This window comes from Neomonachus schauinslandi, chromosome 11, assembly GCF_002201575.2.
Source record: "Neomonachus schauinslandi chromosome 11, ASM220157v2, whole genome shotgun sequence".
Lineage (NCBI taxonomy): Eukaryota > Metazoa > Chordata > Mammalia > Carnivora > Phocidae > Neomonachus > Neomonachus schauinslandi.
The window spans coordinates 14,466,525-14,488,838 of record NC_058413.1 but is presented as its reverse complement, the minus strand read 5'-3'; the positions used below and the strand labels follow the sequence as shown (position 1 = coordinate 14,488,838).

At 42.8% G+C, this 22,314-nt stretch overlaps 2 protein-coding genes across 3 annotated transcripts in view; both read right to left on the bottom strand.

The window, feature by feature from the left end:
* Positions 1-5,228, bottom strand: part of AGBL2 (AGBL carboxypeptidase 2) — a 37,988-nt gene extending 32,760 nt beyond the window's left edge. The window contains exons 1-4 of the mRNA XM_044919568.1: positions 5,102-5,228; positions 4,771-4,834; positions 3,605-3,739; positions 225-278 (exon numbers count right to left, since the gene is read on the bottom strand). Of these exons, the coding sequence (XP_044775503.1) occupies positions 225-278; positions 3,605-3,739; positions 4,771-4,834; positions 5,102-5,137 (289 nt within the window). The 5' untranslated portion in view covers positions 5,138-5,228. The remainder of the gene's footprint in view (positions 1-224; positions 279-3,604; positions 3,740-4,770; positions 4,835-5,101) is intronic.
* A 2,453-nt stretch (positions 5,229-7,681) lies between these two features.
* Positions 7,682-22,314, bottom strand: part of FNBP4 (formin binding protein 4) — a 35,536-nt gene continuing 20,903 nt past the window's right edge. For both annotated transcript variants that reach the window (XM_044919248.1, XM_021685436.2), the window contains exons 13-17: positions 21,101-21,411; positions 20,828-20,972; positions 18,862-19,205; positions 12,499-12,656; positions 7,682-8,727 (exon numbers count right to left, since the gene is read on the bottom strand). In XM_044919248.1, coding sequence (XP_044775183.1) covers positions 8,637-8,727; positions 12,499-12,656; positions 18,862-19,205; positions 20,828-20,972; positions 21,101-21,411 — 1,049 coding nt within the window. In that variant the 3' untranslated portion in view covers positions 7,682-8,636. The remainder of the gene's footprint in view (positions 8,728-12,498; positions 12,657-18,861; positions 19,206-20,827; positions 20,973-21,100; positions 21,412-22,314) is intronic.

Sequence of the window (22,314 nt, the reverse complement as noted above, 5' to 3'; positions counted from 1 at the left end):
TGAGTTCTTGGGAAACAGAATGAGAAAAAAGGGAGGAAAAGAGGCTTCCAGGGCAGAGAACAAGAAGGGAAATGAGAGGAAGAAAGAAAAGAAAGGAAAGGCGAAAGGGAGGAAAGGCGGAAAGGCCCTGGGTGTGGTGAGCGCCAGATCTGGCAGAGAGCAGTAAGTGAAGACACTTCCCGGAAAGCAGTTTGAGTTTTCAAGTCTGGAAGGACGCGGAATACCTCTGCTCACAGCATCTAACTGTCTGTGCACCGCTGAAGATAGACAGGTGGGCCCTAGAAAGAGGAAAGAGGAGGCTCAGTTTGTCCTAGGGATCTGTGACTTTCTTTTCTCTGCTCTCTTTCCGTCCCTTTCACCGCCTCCCCAACCCCCAGTTAGGGCCCCATTTTTCCTTCTTTCCTTTTTTTTTTTTTTTAAGATTTTGTTTATTTATTTGAGAGAGAGAGAGAAAGGGAGAGAGTGAGAGAGAGAGTGGGGGGTGGGTTGGGCAGAGGGAGAGGGAGACAAAGACTCCCTGCTAAGCAGAACCCTGGGATCATGACCTGAGCCAAAGGCAGACACTTAACCGACTGAGCCACCCAGGTGCCCTCTTTCCTTCTTTTTTTTTTCTTTTAAGATTTTATTTATTTATTTATTTGAGAGAGAGAGAGAGAGAGTGTGCTGGGGGGGGGGCGGGGAGGAGCAGAGGGAGAGGGACAAGCTGACTCCACACTGAGGGCAGAGCCCAAGGCGGGGCTTGATCTCATGACCCTGAGAACATGACTTGAGCCAAAGTCAAGAGTCGGAGGCTCAACCAACTGAGCCACCCAGACACCTGCCTTTTCTTTAAAAAAACTTTTTTTGTTGTTTTTTTAAATTTCAGGGCCCTTTTTTTTTTATCTCTTAATCTTTTCCCTAGATTAATGGGGGGAGGGGACAATAAACATTTGAAAAGATGGTAAAGCTGTTCAATCTCACTCATAAAGAACTAGAAACCAGTATGACAAGTAGATACTAATTTTTTACCTGACAGGAAAAACATTTATGTGTTTTCACATTCATCCTGGCACAGGTGTTAAGTAAACAGGTACTCTCAGAACCTGCTGGCAAGAAGGCAAACTGGTGGGGCACCTGGGTATCTTAGTCAATTAGGCCACTGACTCTTGATTTTGGCTCAGGTCATGATCTCAGAGGGTTGTGGGATCAGGATCCACGATCAGTGGCGAGTCTGTATAAGATTCCCTCTCTCCCACTGCCCCTCGTGCTCCTTCTCTCTCTCTCTCTCTAAAATAAATAAATCTTTAAAAAAAAATACTTTGCTGGGGCGCCTGGGTGGCTCAGTCGGTTGAGTGTTGGACTCCTGATTTCAGCTCAGGTCATGATCTCAGGGTCCTGGGATCGAGCCCCACATCAGGCTCCATGCTGGGCATGCAGTCTGCTTGAGATTTTCTCTCTCCCTCTCCCTCTGCCCCTCCCCCTGCTCATGTTCTCTCTCTAAAATAAATAAAATCTTAAAAAAAAATGCTTTGCTACAAAGATGATGAAAAAATGTCTTCCTCATGCCAATGATCAAAACAGGAATAAAAGAAGTCCTATCATCAATTACATGCTAAAACTCATTCACATTGTGTTACCTCTACCAGCAGATTTTGAATTTCATGGTGTTTATGATATTGAGGCTGGCAATTGTTTCTTATTATCTTGAGCATCAGTAAATGGGGCAGGAGGAAATGGAAGGGAGCATCAGTAAATGGGGCAGGAGGAAATGGAAGGGGGCAATCATAAGCCATCCCACCCAGATAAGTTTCCTTTGCTCAACCCCTCCCTTTCTATTCCTTGCCAGGAGCTGTGGGACACAGAATGGAAGAGCCTTCAGGGCACTGGGGTGTGAGCAAACATCTATCTGAAAATGGAATTACTGCATTAAGGGTTATGCACTGTATTATTTCCCAAATATCGCCAAATTGCCTTCCTAAAATAGTCTACCTATTCACAGCCCTAACAGCAGTTAGGAGAGTGTTCCCCCATACCCTGACCTATATGTACTAGGTGTAATTAAAAAAATTTTTTGCCCAAATCCCATTAATTTAAAAAATGGTACCTTGACATTTTGATTTGTATCTTTAATTAAAGGTGAAATTGAACATCTTTTCATAAGCTTATTGATTGTGTGCATTTTTAAAAATATTTATTTATTTTAGAGAGAGTGAGCTCCCACTTGTGCATACGCACGTGCAGAAGGGGCAGAGGGAGAGAATCCCAAGCTGACACCCCATCCAGCATGGAGCCTGTCTCAGGGCTCAATCCCATGACCCATGAAATCATGACGTGGGCTGAAACCAAGAGTCGGACACCGAACCAACTGAGCCACCCAGGCACCCTGACTGTGTTTGTTTTTATGAAAGGCTTGCTCATGTCTTTTGCCCATTTTTGTATTTGGTCATCTTTTACATATTGATTTTTTTTTTTTTAAGATTTTATTTATTTATTTGACAGAGAGAGACACAGCGAGAGAGGGAACACAAGCAGGGGGAATAGAAGAGGGAGAAGCAGGCTTCAGGGAGCCCGATGCGGGGCTTGATCCCGGGACCCTAGGATCATGACCTGAGCCGAAGACAGACGCTTAACGACTGAGCCACCCAGGAGCCCCTACATACTGATTTTTAAGAGCTACTATGTTAAAGAAAGTAATCCTTTGACATATTTGTCACAATCTTTTTTTTAAGTTTGTTATTTTGCTTTATTAACGGTATTTTATGGCTTTTGGGTTTTGTGTCATTCAAAGGTTTTAACTAGAAAAAGGACACAATCAGATTTGCATATAAAAAAGAATGATGCTGTATGGAAAATGGATTGAAAGGGGTTAGCATGAAACAAGAGAAGAATTCAGGAGGCCAATTATTGAGGCTCTTTCAATAGTGAGAAATGATGGTAGCTTGAACTGGGATCAGGGAGGATACGGGGAAAAGTGAATTGATGTTTGGTTGGTTATGTAGTGAGGGAGAAATTCATCTGTACTCCTGCCTTAGATTCCAGAAGGAACCTGTGAAATCCTTGTGAAAAATTATTTTTTGGGGGGTTGCATGGATGGCTCAGTTGGTTGAGCGTCCAACTCTGTTTCAGCTCAAATCATGATCTCAGAATTGTGGGATCGGGCCCTGCTTCGAACTCCAATCCCAGCAGGGAGTCTGCCTGTCCCTCCCCCTCCGCTCCTCCTCTCTCTCTGTCTTTAAATAAATAAATAAATTATTAATTAATTAATTAAATTTTACAAAATTATTTTTGCTTAAGCTAGCTGAAATTCGTTTCCACCACTCTTACATAAAGTGCCTTAACAAATATACCTGCCAAAACTGTGTAAAAATCAATGTGCTAGTCTTGACCACAGAGTCTTAACAAATTTTCCAAAAATTTGAAGAAAAGTAATCCAGAATGTATAGTATTTTAATTTAAATCTATAATCCAAAGTGGATCTAGATATAACCTTTTTGAGTGATGTCAGAAACTGGCCAAGGCTATTCCTCTGGCTTTTGCCGTGTTAGGCCATGTTCTCCCGAATACCCCAAGGAGTGGCTCAAGGCAGTGAGATTTCTGGGGTTCACACACACTGATCATTACTCACATAGTAGCTTCTCCTTTTGCAGCGGGTCTGGTATCACATCCTCTCTTTCCCCAAAAGAGCCACTCACCAGGTAGCGAGGATTATTCTTCCAAACATGCTGGTGCGTGGCTGAGTTTGGTAAACTGCCTCTCTGAGCTACAAATACGCAATGTAATTAAAGGTGCTGGAAGGCCGGTTCATCACCTGTAACATCTAGGTCAATACCAAAACCACTAGTACTATCCAAACTGCCACTGCTTCTGTTACCACCCATCACCACCACAGGCCTTTACAATAAATATATCCCGTTTTCCAAAGAACTTTCATATTCCAATTTCTGTGAGTTAAGCCTCATTTTCTCCACTTTACAGTGAGGAGAGACTTGAGAAGCAGCATGGTAGGGTGGAAAGAGAAAGGTGCCCAAAGCTGCTTTGTCTTGAGGGCTCTGTTGAATCTGGCAAACTGGAAATTCAGTTTTCAACAAATTAGGAATAACTTTAAAAATGAAATAGTAAGAAAATTTAATAAGGTTGATAGAAAATCAATATCGAAACTTAATTTTATTTCTAAATACCAGAACAAAGTTAGAAAACCAAAATATAAAGAGATACCATTTATGGTAACATAACAATATGAAGTTCCATGAAAAAAATATAAATCTTTACTGGGAGACATTAAGCAAGATCTATGTAAATGAAGAAATAGAGTATATTCATAGGTTGCAGAACACCCTCCCCAAATAAAAATAAAAAAGAGATTGCAGAACCCAGTATTGGAAAACTCTCATTTCTTGTGACATTTGATCTACAGATACAATGCAATCCCAATTTTTTAAACATCACAAGCTAATTGTAAAATTACATGGAAAAGGCAAGAATAGCCAAGACACTTCTGAAGAACACGATGGAGGACATGTCTTTCCAGATTATCAAGACTATTTTAATGCCATATAGTGTAATTAAGAAATATTGGTACAAGGATAGACAGACCCTTGTATACACAGGCACTCAAAAGAGGTGACATAGCAGATCAATGGGGAAAGGAAGTACTTTTCACTTCCTTTCATCTTTCCCTCATGGTGCTAGAAAAATCTGTCATTAATTTATCCAAGTGTAAGTCTCCAGTTAATCTAACCATTTACTCCATGAAGGCAGGAAAGGTGATGCTCGGTAAGAATACGCTATTACCTTTAAAGTAGCCATAGTATTGAAGATGATGGTACATAAAGTCTTCATAGGGATCAGGAAGAGCCTGTGAAAGGAAAAGCCCTATCGATTAGGAAAGTCCTTTCAAATAATACTGAACTCTTAACAAAAGGCACACAAAAATTGTTGCAAAGGACAACCGTTCTTGAGTTCCTGAGGACTTCTGTAAACAAACCAAGTGAAAGACATTCATGCAAATTATTCTATCTTGGGGATCAAGATCTCTTGCCAGAAAAAGGTGCCACCAGAATATGCCTTCTGATCTAGTAGTAGTGGATTTCTGTGGAGTTCCTGGAGAGGGGAGTGTACCCACCTCCTGCTTTAGCTCGGTTTCCAATGCTGGGAACATGTTACTTCTGCATGGTATGCTGAAGACAAGTCAGTGACACCGGCATCCGGCCACAACCCCTGCCCAGTTTCCAAAAGGGCAGCTGATTACACAGAAGCTAAAAAACCAGAGCAGGACAACTGAAAAAAACTGCCGATTTCACCCCACCGTCCTCCACCTGCGCGGCTCTCACGCGACTTTAAGAAAACTTGTCTCGGGCGCCTGGGTGGCTCAGTTGGTTAAGCGACCGCCTTCGGCTCAGGTCATGATCCTGGAGTCCCGGGATCGAGTCCGCATCGGGCTCCCTGCTCGGCAGGAAGTCTGCTTCTCCCTCTGCCCCTCCCCCCTCTCATGTGGGCTCTCTCATTCTCTCTCTGAAATAAATAAAATCTTCAAAAAAAAAACTTGTCTCAGCGCTCCCTCTTCCCCGCCAATCCAGCCTCTCAAACATACAAGCACCTGGCTACTGGTTCCTACTCTGAGGCCCAGAGGCACACCTGAGGAATGAGGGAGGGCGGCTTGTCTTCCAGTCTGGGCCTCCCGCGGCACCTGGACCCTTGGGGCTCCCATGCTTCCCTCTCGGAGGAGGGAGATGCCCACCACCAGGACGCAACAAGAAAGTGAAAGAAATGGGGATGAAGGGATCCAACGGAGTTGCCTCGGAGTAGATAAGAAAGGTCAGGGGCCCGGGAAGTGGGCCCTGAAAATGGAATTCAGGGGTTCAGGGCTTCCTGGTGCCGGGGGAGGTGAGGAGGGGTAGTTTCTCTGAAGAGTCGGAGAGGGGGCGTAGAGATTTCCTAGGAGGGCAGAGGGAAGGGTGCGATTCCCCTCCGCTCCCGGCCTGTCTGCGGCAGCAGGAGTGTGCGTCGCGCCTGCAGCGGCAGAGAAGCCAAAGCGAGGCGGGAGGCCACCGCACTGCAGGGGACAGCGGCCGAGCCTCGCAGCAAGCGGAGAACACGCTCCCGGCGCTCGCCCGCCACCGCTTTCTGCTAGGGCCCCGGTAGCCTAGCAACCGCGAGGCGGAAACGGGAGGGCAGGGCGGCAGGACGCTTCCGGGGAGCGAGGCCCCGCCTCCCGGGCACGGGTGGGACCCTGGGAAATGTACCCGGGTGCGCCAGCCTCCGGTTTTTCAGACGCATTGCTCCTTTCATCCGATGTTGCAGCCCCGCTTCTGGGGCACCGAAATTGGATTGGTGAATACAATGCCAGTTAGTGCTCCTCAAAAATATTCTTAACTTCCTTAAGCATCCTATTCTTGGCTTGGGCTCAGGTCGTGATCTCAAGCCCTGCCTTGGCTCGGGCTCCCCGAGGAGTGTGCTTAGGATTTTCTCTCCCTCTCCCCCTGCCCCTCCCTCCCTTTCGTGCTCTCTCTAAAATAAATGTTGGGACGCCTGGGTGGCTCAGTCGTTAAGCGTCTGCCTTTGGCTCAGGTCATGATCCCAGGGTCCTGGGATTGAGTCCCAAATAGGGTTCCTTGCTCGCTGGGAGCCTGCTTCTCCCTCTGCCTGCCACTCCCCCGCTTGTGCTCGCTCTGACAAAATCTTTTAAAAAAATAAATCTTAAAATTCCAAACTTCTTTGCCATTCCTTAGCTTTAGGTTAACTGTCAGGTGTTGGCTCAAAGGGAGCGGTTTCCCCTCTCCGACCTTGTATCTCACCACCCCATAGCTAGATTTGAAAAATTACAAGAAAACTGAAACGACACTTTTTGACCATCAAATTTTAAGACTCTAAAGCGCTCGTTTCTGTTAAGATGGTAACAAAGGGTGGCTCAGTCATTATCCCAGGGTCCTGGGATGGAGCCCCACATCCTGCTTATCCAGGAGCCTGCTTCTCCCTCTCCCACTGCATCTCCCCCCTCAGTGTTCGCTCTCGTTCACTCTAATAAAAAAAAAAAACCAGATAGTGACAAAGGTCCTGGTGCTCTGCAGCAATTCCTACAAGTCTAGAAAACGGCTAGACAGTTAAAGCAAAAGCTTTAATTGCTAGTTGGTATTTCTTCAAATTTGCTCTATGCAAATTACAAGAAAAAGTTTGTATACAAAATGTCACCCCAACCTGCATAATGGGTAAATAAAATTCAACACACTGGTATACATGACATCGAGTAGGTAAAACTTCTCAATTACATGCAAATAAATAGATTGGAATAAAATTCAAACTATTAATTGTTATCTTTGGTTAGCTTTATATGAATGTAACCAAGGTAGAGATTACCTTTATAATCAGAGAAAAAAGCGATCTTCAAAACCACATTACATCATTTCCAGGATTTTAGGTCAAACATTAGCTAATATTATACAGTACAAGCTCCAAAATTTAAGTCATAGAACCTTCTGGTGCCAGAAACCTGTTTTTCTCACCCTGTCCCCACCCCCACTCTTACTCCCACTGACTCAAGATCCTGCCGCTCTTCTTTTTCCTGAGAGCTGTTCTTCAATGTTTACACATGCTTTACGCTGTGTTTGGTAAGAAAAAACAATTAAGACTGGCCTTAAAACTAGTCTTGATGACACAATCATGAAATAACAGCCTTAGAAAAGCAAAAGGATAACCAATCAGAAGTATAAAAAAAGCTTTATTAGAGCATATATACAAATTTACAAGGCCAGAAACTGGAGAAATACAAACAGCTTTAAAACACAATTTGCCGTTTCTTCAGTTTAAAGTGACTTTTACCTGATTGTGATACAACAGAAAGTACAGAACAGTAAACTGCTTTTTAAATACTGGAATTTTATGGAGAGTACATTCACATAAAAGGAAGGTGAATTTTGGAACAAAGTTAAGACAATGGAGACACATTAATACATACAGTGGCTCTTGTTATATTTCCTGCCACACAGATGAGGGGAAATCCTCAAACTTAAAAATAGGATCACCTGCTGCTGCCGGTACTGAAATTTGAATCCGCCACTAGTGTGTGAAATGACTGAGCTACCAGTTCTAGGTGTGAGAAAGAGCTCTCCAGAGTGTGTGGTCATCTGTCAGCACAAGGGAAACGCCTCACTATACCTCAGCACTTGAGGGATGGCAGGCTGGAAGAGGTCAGATTCCGATAATCCCAGTTAAGCAAAACAGAATACAGAGCTGCCTTCTTAATTGCACTTGTTCTGGAGTAGAAGTTAATGAGAGAGAGCCGCACTAGGAACTAGGTGAGCCTCTATGAGACGGAAAATCCTTCACTTTTTGTCAGTGAGTCCTCTGCTGATGTATCACACTCCTGAATCACATGTTCCAGATCAATGAGGTTAATGTACCTGATACGCTGAGCTTGCCAGTGTGAGAATAAAGGCAGCCATGTCAAAGCATTCGGTCAACCTCACCCTTCAGCAAAACAAAAATTACATTTCACAAATGTGAAAACGCTGTACGTGTGTATGCTTTTGCCCAGGAAATTCATATGCTCTCCCTCATAACATTTATAGTTTATTGACAACAGTAAAACTGGTGAAGACTCTGAACTGAACGCAAAGAAGAAAAAAATCAGTAATAAAAAACCCCCCGTCCCCCCCACAAAACTATGTGTTTGGAGCCATTTTCCTCCTCTTCAGTCTTGCTCGCCAATCCTCAGGAAGCGCTTCAAAATTAGCATTCCTCTCTGCCATGCCACTGTGAAAACAACATACAGATTACTTCACTGGGAAGAAAAAGGAGGAAACTGTTCACAAAAACCAGTACCTGACACTGAAATTCTGATCTTTGTTCATGAATGTACTTCAAAAAGTTTCTCAACTACCAATATACTCATCAAATTTCTTAATTCTGATGCATCAACCAAAGACACACACGCTCTCTCTACAGTTGTATGAACACGTAAATGCATATTTTCTTTTATCTATCTCCTGTAACCATTAAAGCCACACTGAAGGAGTACAATTCTTTTTTTTTTAATTTATTTATTTGAGAGAGACAAATAGTGACACAGAGAGAGAGAGAGAGCACGCACAGCAGGGAGAGCAGCAGAGGGAGAGGGAGAAGCAGGCTCCCCGCGGAGCAGAGAGCCCGACACCATGCAGGGCTCCATCCCAGGACCCTGGTATCATGACCTGAGCCAAAGGCAGACACTTAACCCACTGAGCCACCCAGGTGTCCCAGGAATACGACAATTCTTGTGAAAGTTTATCTTAGTCCCAAAGAGTTCCAATTCTTTAGGAAAGATATATTTTAACCCTCTATTTACTGTCAGGAAGCTTTGGTTTTTGAAATTCTCTTTTGAACAGTTCTATTTGTAAGGACTGATACCTCATGGCTTATTCAATTATTTTCAAGATAGATTAAGCTCAGATTCTATCTTACAATAACTAGAATGGATGCATTGGACCCTTTTATAAATCTAAAATAATCTAATTACAGAATCTTTGTGATTCCCCACCTATCATCTTGAAATAGTCTGCTATTTCATTATAGAAATTAATTACTCAATTCCCAGCAATACTAAATAAGACAAAAAAATAATAAGAAAACCGAATAATGGAATCACCCACAAGGATGAGGCAAAAGTGCAATAAACGGTCACTAACAGTACCCCTCAGTTTTCTTATTGTGCTGCCCCAAATAAATAGTATACAACGGGACGCCTGGGTGGCTCAGTCGGTTAAGCGTCTGCCTTCAGCTCAGGTCATGATCCCAGGGTCCTGGGATGGAGTCCCGCATCGGGCTCCCTGCTCCACGGGGAGCCTGCTTCTCCCTTTGCCTCTGCCTCTATCTCTCACGAATAAATAAATAAAATCTTAAAAAAAAAAAAAAAGAGTATACAACCTTTCAAGGTAGTAAAAAAGTCTGGAGGCAACATCTTCATAGTCCCCTCCCACCCCAATATTATTATTACTATTTTTTAAGTAAGCTCTATGCCCACCATGGGGCTTGAACTCACAACCCCAAGATCAAGAGCTGCATGCTATAGCAACTGAGCCAGCCACGTGCCCCCACCCCACAAATATTAGACAAGCCAGAAGATAAATGCAAACAGACAGTGGCATTGTACATTCTAATTATGATGGTAGAACTCATTGGGTAAGTAAAATTTCAGACTATGGGTATTAAGAGGACCATATCCTAGAAGAATTTTCTCAAATTTGAGATTGATTAGAGTATATTTCTTTTTTTTTAATTAAAGATTTTATTTGACAAAAATACAGGGAGAGAGGGAACACAAGCAGGGAGAGTGGGAGAGGGAGAAGCAGGCTTCCCGCTGAGCAGGGAGCCCGATGCGGGGCTCGATCCCAGGACCCTGGGATCATGACCTGAGCCGAAGGCAGACGCTTAACGACTGAGCCACCCAGGTGCCCCTCACCTCTTTCTTCTGAATGCCAAAGCTAATTAGCCTCCCTGACAAAGCAGCACTGCAACACATTTCCCAAGCTGTTAGGCTCAAATCTGTGGTTTTCCAGTCCAGTGCTTGTCAGGCTTCACTGCACATGAGAGCTTTAAAAATTCTAATGCCCAGGCCATAACCTAGAACCATTAAATCAGAATTGGGGGAGGAACGGAGTCCAAGCAGCTTTTAAAGATCCTTTAGTGGTTCCCATGTGCAGCAAGACTGATGCCAATCTAGTCCGTCCCCCTATTTTATTTTATTTTTTATTTTTTTAATTTCTTTTTTTTTTTTTTTAAAGATTTTATTTATTTGAGAGAGAGAGAGAGAGCACATGAGAGGGGGGAGGGTCAGAGGGAGAAGCAGACTCCCTGCCAAGCAGGGAGCCTGATGCGGGACTCGATCCTGGGACTCCAGGATCATGACCTGAGCCGAAGGCAGCCGCTTAACCGACTGAGCCACCCAGGCGCCCCCGTCCCCCTATTTTATTTATTTATTTATTTGACAGAGATAGAGACAGTGAGAGAAGGAACACAAGCAGGGGAAGAGGGAAAGGGAGAAGCAGGCTTCCCGCAGAGCAGGGAGCCCGATGCGGGGCTCGATCCCAGAACCCTGGGATCATGACCTGAGCCGAAGGCAGATGCTTAATGACTGAGCCACCCAGGTGCCCCGGAAGAGTGTATTTCTAAGAACAGAATTTCTTTTTTTTTTTTTTAAAGATTTTATTTATTTATTTGAGAGAGAGAGAGAATGAGAGACAGAGAGCATGAGAGGGAGGAGGGTCAGAGGGAGAAGCAGACTCCCTGCCGAGCAGGGAGCCCGATTCGGGACTCGATCCCGGGACTCCAGGATCACGACCTGAGCCGAAGGCAGTCACTTAACCAACTGAGCCACCCAGGCGCCCCTAAGAACAAAATTTCTAAGAATTAAAAAGGAACAACATCGGCGGGGCAGTGGCTCAGTTGGTTAAGTGGCTGCCTTCAGCCCAGGTCATGATCCCAGGTCCTGGGATCGAGCCTTGCATTGGGCTCCTTGCTCAGCGGGAAGCCTGCTTCTCCTTCTCCCTCTGCCTGCCGCTCTCCCTGCTTGTGCTCTTCTCTCTCTAATAAATAAATCTTAAAAAAAAAAAAAAGGAACATCATCACCCAATTATTTTGTAATGAGAACCGGGACTATCTCATTTCCCTAAAATGACACGTGATAGGAATCTTCCAGGTTTTACGATGCTGTATGCTACAATTTATTTCATAGGGTTCTGAAGTAGACAAATGCTAAAAGCAGGTATGTAATAACTGGAGAAATGGACATTTTAGAAACAAAAAAATTTCCTTATAATGACCATTCCAATTGGTATTTCTGTATCTAAAAATAAAAATGTTTTGAATTATGAAACAAAAGATGGTGATCCTCTCCCAAATGTTTTCATTGATGTTGCAAGTGTGAGAACCAGAAGTAATGATAAGCTGGAACCTATCCGAGACGGATGTGAAATACAGTAGCACTACTTATGAGTATGTTGCTCAGAGTTTACTCTATATACCTTCAAAACCAGGAAAAAAAAAAAATATTTGAGTTAATTATGTTTACAAATTCTTAGCAGAATCTCTAATGGAGTTTTCTCCCCTTCCCTTTTTAAGTAATCTCTGCAACGCAACGTGAATTCACAACCCCAAGATCAAGAGTCCCATTCTCCACGGACTGAGTCAGCCGCCCTCCTTTTAACTTAGGTAAATTATTGTAAAATAATTTTTAAAAAAATTATAAAAGGGTCTATTGGATCTACATGGTAAAAGGGACATCTGTTTTTCCTGGTATGCTCAGAGTTAAAAACTCTCCTTCACTTAAGAGAAACAATTCGAAGGATAAAGTGTTAAAACTCTGGTATTTCTAATTTTGAAAAAGGGTAAATCGTAATTTTTACAGGGAAATAAACATTACTGTGAGTTATAAACCTTTCGATACATTTGTAAAAAAAAAAACACCAAACATTAAGGACTGTGATTCAAAGACTATGACAAGTGTCTGAAGCCACCAGCACAACCCACTCATCTGCAGTCTCTCTGTACCTGACCAGCTGCTGCTGCTTCCACTCTTCGATTCGCTTCTGTGCGGTTGATTCCCGGTCCTCTTCACTGGAACTAGAGTTCTCCTCTTCATCTAACTCACGCTGGATACTCTGCCACTTCTTTACCAGAGATGGCATTTTGGTTTTACTCTTCTTTGCCTAGGGCAAAGGTTAAAGGTCAGGAAGAAGATAATACATAAAACATGGAAATGAGAGCCACCTAAGATCAAGATCCCTTCTTAGTTCTAAGGAATAAGGGGACTTTAAAACCAAAGGGACAGAAACACAGAAAATACCATTATAAGTTCCTGCCAAAAATTTCTACCAACTATGCACCTAATGCTTGGTTGAAAATCTAAAAACTGTAAAAAAGAAAAAAAAAATCTAAAACTTTAAACATATTTTTATTAAATCGGGTCAGAAAAATTTCCTTTAGCGTCATTATTCTATGGAATTCAAAACTGTTGCCCTTAGCTCAGCTCAGAATTACAGTGTTGCCTTTGGCAAGTTTTAAATAGATGCCGTGTTCACATCAAGTATGGATGCCATGTTCACATCAAGTGAAAAACAGAACTGAGAAATAAATGGCCAGCTTTTCTGTAAAGAGCAACATAGTCAATGGCAACAAAATATAAAAAATGCAAAGAGATATAACATCAAAATATTAGTAAGATTAGTTCTAAGAGGAGATTTTATTTTTATTCTTTTGGCTCTTCTTCATTTTCTAAATTATCTATAATATGTACTATCATAGTTAAAAAAATATGCTGGTGATACTTAGAAAAGTAGAACTATGTATGTCCAACATGGTTTGCTCTGTTATTACCCTCAGGCCTCTGTTCAAAGGCACTCTAGCAAAGAGGCTTTCCCTGACCACCCTATCTGAAACAGCACCACCTCCCAAAGACTACTTTTTGTCCTCTAACACTGATTGTTTTGCCTCACTGCATTTTTTTTTTTTTAAAGCACCAAACATGCACATACTTGCCTATTTGTCTCCCCATTCCCCCTTCTTCTTCAGCCCTCCGGAAGGGAATCTCCACAAAAACAGGATTTGTTTGTCTGACTCACTATTGAATCCCAAGCTTCTAAGGAGAATGCCTGACAAATCGTATGCATTAGAAATATTTTATCCCCTGTATTTTTTTTTTAAAGATTTTATTTATTTATTTGAGAGAGAGAGCACATGAGGGGGGGGGAGGGCCGGGAGGGTCAGAGGGAGAAGCAGACTCCCTGCCGAGCAGGGAGCCCGATGCGGGACTCGATCCAGGGACTCCAGGATCATGACCTGAGCCGAAGGCAGTCGCTTAACCAACTGAGCCACCCTGCTTCTCCCTCTGACCCTCCCCTCTCTCACGTGCTCTCTCTCTCAAATAAATAAAATCTTTAAAAAAAAAAAAAAAGACTGAAAACCTGTATTTCAAATATTCCTGAACATGAGGCATTAAGTATATGACTTTACATTCTTTTTTTTTTTTTTAAAGATTTTATTTATTTATTTGACAGACAGTGAGAGGGAACACAAGCAGGAGGAGAGGGAGCAGCAGGCTTCCCACAGAGCAGGGAGCCCGATGTGCGGCTTGATCCTGGGACCCTGGGATCATGACCTGAGCCGAAGGCAGACGGTTAACTAAGCCACCCAGGCGCCCTCTTTCCTTTTCTTTTTTTAAAGATTTTATTTATTTATTTTAGAGAGAGAGAGAGAGAGTGTGGTGTGGGGGGAGGAGCAGAGGAAGAGGGACAAGCAGACTCCACGCTGAGGGCAGAGCCCAAGGCAGGGCTTGAACTCATGACCCTGAGATCATGACCTGAGCCGAAATCAAGAGTCGGCGGCTTAACCAACTGAGCCACCCAGGCCCCCTTTCTTTTCTTTTTAAGTAGGCTCCATGCCCAGCATGGAGCCCAATGTGGGGCTTGAACACATAACCCTGAGATCAAGACCTGAGCTGAGAATAAGAGTTGGACACTTAACCAACTAAGCCACCCAGGTGCCCCTATTTTTTTTTAAAGATTTTGTTTATTTTATTATTATTATTTTTTTAAACAATTTTTAAAAAGATTCTATTCATTTATTTGACAGAGAGAGACAAAGCGAGAGCAGGAACAGAAGCAGGGGGCGTGGGAGAGGGAGAAGCAGGCTTCCCGCCCAGCAGGGAGCCCAATGCGGGGCTCGATCCCAGGACCCTGGGATCATGACCTGAGCCAAAAGCAGATGCTTAACGACTGAGCCACCCAGGCGCCCCTATTTATTTATTTTAGAGAGAGAGAGAGAGCACACGCATGGGGGGAGGGGCAGAGGGAGAGGAGGGAGAATCCCAAGCAGAGCACGAAGCCCCATGTGGGGCTCGATCTCATGACACTGAGATCATGACCTGAGCCGAAACAGAGTCAGACACAAGTGACTGAACCACTCAGGCACCCCTATTTTATATTCTTTTAAAATGGCCTGTATACAACACAGAGATAGGCCATCATTTGTTTTAATATCAAGTATGTAAAAATGATGTATTACCAAGTTAGAATTCTGGATTTTCCAAACTATAAGACCATAAAAGCATGACTGGCTAAAAAATTACTTACTGGATGAAAAGACGAGGAAGCAATGATCTCTGGCGGGCTGGAAGAACAATGTCAAGGAAGGCTTTGTAAAAGAAATGATTCCCAAGAACTGGCTGTCCTAACATTTAATTGTGTAAAGAACAACAGTATCGGGACTGGTGGACAAAGTAAAGAAATGGAGGTGGTAAACAGTATTCTGACTCAGGAGAACTGTGTATACTTTGGTATAGAGCTTGACATTAGTCTAGTTTACACATTATCTTAATTGTTATTATTGACTTCTATGATATTTGCTTCATTTCCAGATAATTTCTGAAACCATGGTACCAACTTGGACAAGTGGTTTAACCTGGAAACATTGTCTATTTCGTATGAATGCATAACCCATTCAAGAAGATTCCTTGAAACACGGTAAGGCAAATGAATTTGCCCTGTTGACCCCCAGGACAAAAGATTACAGTTGAGGCAGAAGATGAAGTGCTAACACAGAGGAGAAAAGCTGATGAGAAAGTTTTTTTGGGTGATCAGGACATTCAAAAGTGCCCATGAGTGTGACATGACATCAGAATGATGGCAGACTATGAAGCTCCAGGCCCTGTTTCCTCACAGAAACATTACTGTGAACAAATACAGACTGACTAAAATGACTTTATGGGAACTCTGAAAATGAGCTGAAGAGCTACAGCAATCAAGAGAACACTCAATCAAGAAGCCACACTTGGGGTGTGGCTCAGTAGGTAGAGGATGAGACTTTTGATCTCGGAATTCTAAGTTTGAGCCCCACAATGGGTGTAGAGATTATGTAAAAATAAAATCTTGGGAAAAAAAAAAAAAGAAATAGCAGCCCCACTCAAAACAGCAGGAAATTTTGTGGCATGTCTGCTTGCCCTTGCACCACCCTCTCCTACGTGGTTGGAGTGAAACAGCCAATTCTCAGTTCCCTCCTTCAGGAGGGAAGGAAAAGGGTGAAATGTTCTACCCTGTCTGTGGCTGCCTGAAGGACTGGTTTCTGTATAATGCCTAACTTGGAGCTCAAGTAGGAATGGCAGTATGTTTTGGATCTCAGGTTGGAAGCCATGAAAGGCAATGGGAGGCACTGTGGCATGTGAAAACCATAGGGAAACTGCAGTCATGTGGATACCTGGGAGCAAGAAATTATGGGCAGAGGAATACTATACAGCATGTAAGGCTCCTAGGAAAAAAGCAGGTGTGAGACTCAGGAAAATTAAAATTGAATGTATACAGGGGAATGGGAAAAAAAAAAAAAAGCACAAATCCAAGGAATACAAATGCCCAGAAAAAGCCCAAGTAAAGATCCTGAGCCTTCATGCGGGGCTCATTAATGAAGCTCTTTCCACATATACAGCCCGGCTGCAAAGACTGGGACAGAGTTGTTTTCTCAAATGCCTAATTTTCAACAAAGAAAAAAAAAAAATCACAAAATACACAAAGAAACTGGGAAACACACCCATTCAAAGGAAAAAAAAAATCTCTAGAAACCAACCATAAACACATGCTGAAAACATACTAAAGACTTTAAAACAGTTTTTTTTTTTTTTTTTTTAAAGATTTTATTTATTTGACAGAGAGACAGCGAGAGCAGGAACACAAGCAGGGGGAGTGGGAGAGGGAGAAGCAGGCTTCTCGCCGAGCAGGGAGCCCACTGTGGGGCTCCATCCCAGGACCCTGGGATCATGACCTGAGCTGATGGCAGACGCTTAACTGACTGAGCCACCCAGACGGCCCTAAAACAGTTGTCTTAAATGTGCTCAAGGAAAATATCAGCAAAGAACTAATGGAAATCAGGAAAATTATACATGAACAAGATGAGATTAACAAAGAGATAGATATAAAAAAAATCCAAACCAGATAGAAATTCTGAAGTTGAAAAATGTGAACTGAAAAATTCATTAGCTCAACAGCAGACTGATAGGTAGAAGAAAGGATCAGTAAAATTCATGGTAGGTCATTTGAAATTACTGAGTCTGCAGAGGAAAAAGAATGAAGCAAAATGAACAAGGTCTAAGTGACTTATAATACACCATTAAGTGGACCAATATATGCATTATGGGAGTCCCAGGAGGCTGGAAAGAAAAGAGCAGAGCTTATTTTAAGAATAGCCATGGGGTGCCTAGGTGGCTCAGTCACTTAAGCGTCTGACTCTTGGTATCAACTCATGTCTTGATCTCAGGGTCACAAGTTCAAGTCCTGTTCTGGACTCCAAGCTGGGTGTGGAGACTACTTCAAAAAGGCGGCGCGCCTGGATGGCTCAGTTGTTAGGCGTCTGCCTTCGGTTCAGGTCATGATCCCAGGGTCCCGGGATCGAGCCCTGCATCGGGCTCCCTGCTCGGGGGAGACTGCTTCTCCCTCTCCACCTGCCTGCTGTGCTGTCAAATAAATAAAATCTTTAAAAATATATATTTAAAAAAATTTTTTAAAATAAAAAGAGAAAGAAATAGCCAAAAAATCCCCAAATTTAAGGAAGACATGGATATACATATCCAAGAGGCCTAACAAACTCCATGTAGGATCAAAAGACCACACAGTGACATAACTTGTCAAAAACCAAAGAGAGGGGCGTCTGGGTGACTCAGTCATTAAGCGTCTGCCTTCGGCTCAGGTCATAATCCCAGGGTCCTGGGATCGAGCCCCGCATCGGGCTCCCTGCTCCGCGGGAAGCCTGCTTCTCCCTCTCCCACTCCCCCTGCTTGTGTTCCCTCTCTGGCTGTGTCTCTCTCTGTTAAATAAATAAAATCTTTAAAAAAAAAAAAAAAGCCAAAGAGCATCTACAAAGCAGGAAAAAAAAGTGACTTGTCATGTAAGGGATCCTCAATAAGATTATCAGAGGATTTCTGGCAGAAATGGCATAGGCCAAAAGACAGAAGGATGATGTATTTAAAATTGTTAAAGTTAAAAAAAAGAAAAAATAAAAGAGCCGATTGAGAATTCTATACCAGGCAACATTCTCCTTCAAAAATGAGGAAAAAATTAAGATGTTCCCAAATAAACAAAAGCTGAGGGAGTTCATTACTGCCTGACTTGCCTTATAAGAAATGCTCAAGGGAGCGGAGTCCTTCAAGTTGAAATGAAAAGATGCTAGAAAGTAACTTGTCATACAAAAATATAAAGTTCTCTGGTAAAGGAAATACATGGACAAATATAAAAACCAGTACGATTATGATTTTGGTTTGTAACTCTACTTATTCTCCTACAGAATTTAAAAGACAAAAGCATACAAAGAATTATAAATCTATATTAATGGGTACAAAATATATAAAGATGTAATTTATAACACCAATAATGGAGTGGGGTGCAGCTGTATAGCTTTTGTCTGCAATGGAGTGTATCAGTTTAAAACAGAGTATTATAACTTTAGCACATTATATATAATACCCACCGTAATCACAAAGAAATAAGCATAAAATATATGCAAAAAGATATGACAAGGGAATCAAAATGTGTCACTGAAAAAATTCAACTAAACACAAAAGGCAGCAGTAAGGGAAGAAATGAGAACAAAAAAAGTCTTTTACGATATACAGAAAACAAGCAACAAAATGGTAACAGTAAGTCCTTCCATGTTAGTAACTACTGATAATAAATTTAGTAATTTACTGATATAAATGAAACTATCCAATTAAAAGTCGTATACTGCCAGAATGGATAAAAAATAAATAAAATCGTGGGGCGCCCAGGTGGCTCAGTCAGTTAACGTCGTGACCTAAAGGCAGATGTTTAACCGACTGAGCCACCCAGGCGCTCTAAAAAATTTTTTTAAATAGAAACTTAGATAGATTTACTATACCTTATCTTTCTTTCCTTTTTTGGTCTTCTCAGGTGGTGGCATTTTAGGAGCTGGTGGTGGTGGTGGAGGAGGAGGAGGAGGAGGAGGTGGTGGTGGTTCAATAATGGCAGTGGTAGGCACAGCACCTCGGGCCTGGACTGGCTGCAATGTGGGAGCTGTCACTGCCATTGGGACAGAACATTCAGCATAGCTCATAATTGTAGGAGCTGAGGCCAGTCCTAGGTAATTTGACTGTAGGCTCATTCCTCTAGCTTGATGACCCATTCCTGTTGCTGGATGGCTAACCGATACTGCCTGGTGTCCAATCCCTGCAGACTGGTGTCCAATCCCTGCTGCCTGGTGACCTAACATGGAAAACATAAAGTGAAACTGTAAGAAGGACCTTGTGAGGGGCACCTGGGTGGCTCAGTCGTTAAGCGTCTGCCTTCGGCTCAGGTCATGACCCCAGGGTCCCGGGATTGAGCCCCTCATCGGGGTCCCTGCGCCGCGGGAAGCCTGCTTCTCCCTCTCCCATTCCCCCTGCTTGTGTTCCCTCTCTTGCTGTGTCTGTCAAATAAATAAAATCTTAAAAAAAAAAAAAAAAAAAGAAGGACCTGTGACAAAGCAAAAACAAGGAAAAGACGGAAAAGAGACATGGGGGTTAGATCACTTACAAAATGTCAGTACACCTTTTCCTCAAAAAATACAGCCATGGGGCACCTGGGTGGCTCAGTCAGTTAAACGTCTGACTCAGGTCATGATCTTTGGATGGTGACACGGAGCCCTGCACTGGGCTCCATGCTCAGCAGGGAGTCTGCCTGAGGATTTCTCTCACTCCCCACTCCACTCTAAATAAACAAATCTTGAAAAAATTATATAGGGGTGCCTGGGTGGCTCAGTCATTAGGCATCTGCCTTAGGCTCAGGTCATGATCCCAGGGTCCTGGGATCGAGCCCCGCCATCGGAGTCCCTGCTCCGTGGTAAGCCTGCTTCTCCCTCTCCCACTCCGCCCTTCTTGTGTTCCCCCTCTCGCTGTGTCTCTGTCAAATAAATAAAATCTTAAAAAAAAATATATATATATGTAGCCACAGGGGCACCTGGGTGGCTCAGTCAGTTAAGCATCCTTTGGCTGAGGTCATGATCCCAGGGTCCTAGGATGGAGTCCCACATTGGGTTCCCTGCTGATCGGGGTGTCTGCTTCTCCCTCTGCCCCTGCCCATCGCTTGTGCTCTCTCTTAAATAAAACCCTTAAATATAGATAGAAGATAAATAGATAGATAGAGCCACATTTTCTGGTAGCAAAATGTTTCTGAATACTTTAGCAGTAAGGTACTTTTTTTTTTGTTTTCCTATTTCTTTAAAGTAAGCTCTACATCCAACATGGGGTTAAAACTCATGGTCCTGGAACCCACATGGGTGGCTCAGTTGGTTAAGCATCTGCCTTCGGCTCAGGTCATGATTCCAGGGTCCTGGGATCGAGTCCCGCATCGGGCTCCCTGCTCAGCGGGGAGCCTGCTTCTCCATCTGCCTGCCGCTCCCCCTGCTTGTGCTCTCTCTGACAAATAAATAAAATCTTAAATAAATAAATAAACTCATGATCCTGAGCTCAAGAGTTGTATGCTCTACTGACTCAGCTAGTCAGGCGCCCCAGCATTAAGGTACTTAAACATTAAAATTACTGAAATCATGTTAAGTGCACAGAAAACAATCTGGAAGAATACATAGTAGTTTTTAGTAACTGCAAGAAACATGTACTTTAAAATGAAAAGCCTTTGGGGCGCCTGGGTAGCTCAGTGGTTAAGTGTTGGACTCTTGATCTCAAGGCTGTCGAGTTGAAGAACCACACTGGGCTCCATACTGGGTGTGGCGCCTACTTAAACCACGTAATGAAAAGCCATTACATGACATCTAAAAGCCTTTTATGACATCTAATCCTGAAAGCAAAGATAGAACACACTGAGGAAAACATCTCAATCACAACATTTACCTGTAGCTAGAGCTGACTGGCTGTAGAGCACTGGAGAACTACCAATGGTAGCCGATCTCTGAACTACTGCAGTACTAATTTCTGTAGCTTTTCTTTTTATCGCTTTAGTGGAAGGAGAACTAGAGACGGTAGAATCAACTGAACTCTGAAACACAGAGAATCTAGTTAGTGGCTGAAAGCCCTGATTAAACATCCTCTTCTAAAATAGAACATGGTGTCAAATCATGCCCCAGTCCCCAGAGTGTCTTCAAAAAGCCCCGCAGTATTTCTCACCTGGCTAGTTACAACCGTGGTTTGTGTCGAGGGTTTCAATGGAGTATCCTCCTCTGTTCCTGGGGCAGGAGGCTCCTCACTTCCCTCATCCTCCATCTCTACCTCCTGGATCTCACCATCTTCTACAGGAGGAGGGGGAGGGGGAGGGGGAGGAGGGGATTCTGGGGGTGGAGGTGGGGGTGGTGGCATTTCCAAAGGTAAAGGAGGTTGGAGCACAGGCACATTTGACTGAAGGAGGGTCCAGAATGGAGTAAGTGGCATGAGCGATGAAGAAGAAACTTGGCCAGAAAAGGACTCTTTACAAAGAGAACCTATGAAAACAAACAGGAGTCAGAGAAAAGGCAAGGCAAAAACTCTGTGGCTTACATTCACAGCAATGTTCAAGTGACTAGTGAGACAAAATCTGACCCACAGGCATCTACTCTACATTGAGGTCACTGAAATATTAAGCAATTCAGTTCAAAAATGACTACCATGGAAAGATGAATTTATGAACCTCATAGTTAGCACTCGCCCCAGCTATGTTATATACTAGTCTCGTTCTTTGGGTCCAGATTTATGGATGAATAAATGAAGCACACCACATCAACTCAATGAGAAATTCGGTCATTTGAACCTGAAGTTTTTTATTTCAAACATTCACAGTTTCAACACACACAAGTAGAAGGCAACACTCTGGGTCTTTATTTCAAAAGAGAAGAGGGGAATGAATAATGTGCATCTGCAATACTGATTCCATGTTATTTTATTTTTTAGTGAGCTAGATGACTGACTGGGGATGACCCAGAGAGTACTCATTCACACCTATTTCGAATTCTACCTATTTTAATTAATTTGAGTTACTACATTTTAAAAATCCATTTGCAAGGTGCTGTTGTCAACTCTATCATTCCTTTGCACCTTTGTATGAATTACATTTGCTAAATCACAGCAACACAAATCAGGAAGGTAATTTTTTTTTAATTTCTGTAATGAGAGAAGGGAAATTTAGAACAACAAATCTTCAAGGTAAATGATAATGAAGGCACACACAAAAGAGGTGTCTGAAGATGCAGAGGATGTGAACTGATGCTGGAGTCTGAGTTAAGAAATTATAGCTAAAAGGTTGCAGAATCAGTTTCCCTCAAATTCTGCAAAAGCCAGTTAGTTACTGTCCTTTCTCTCCTGGGAAAAGCTTTAAGGATTAGAGAAAATAGGAGCATATACTTACTTGT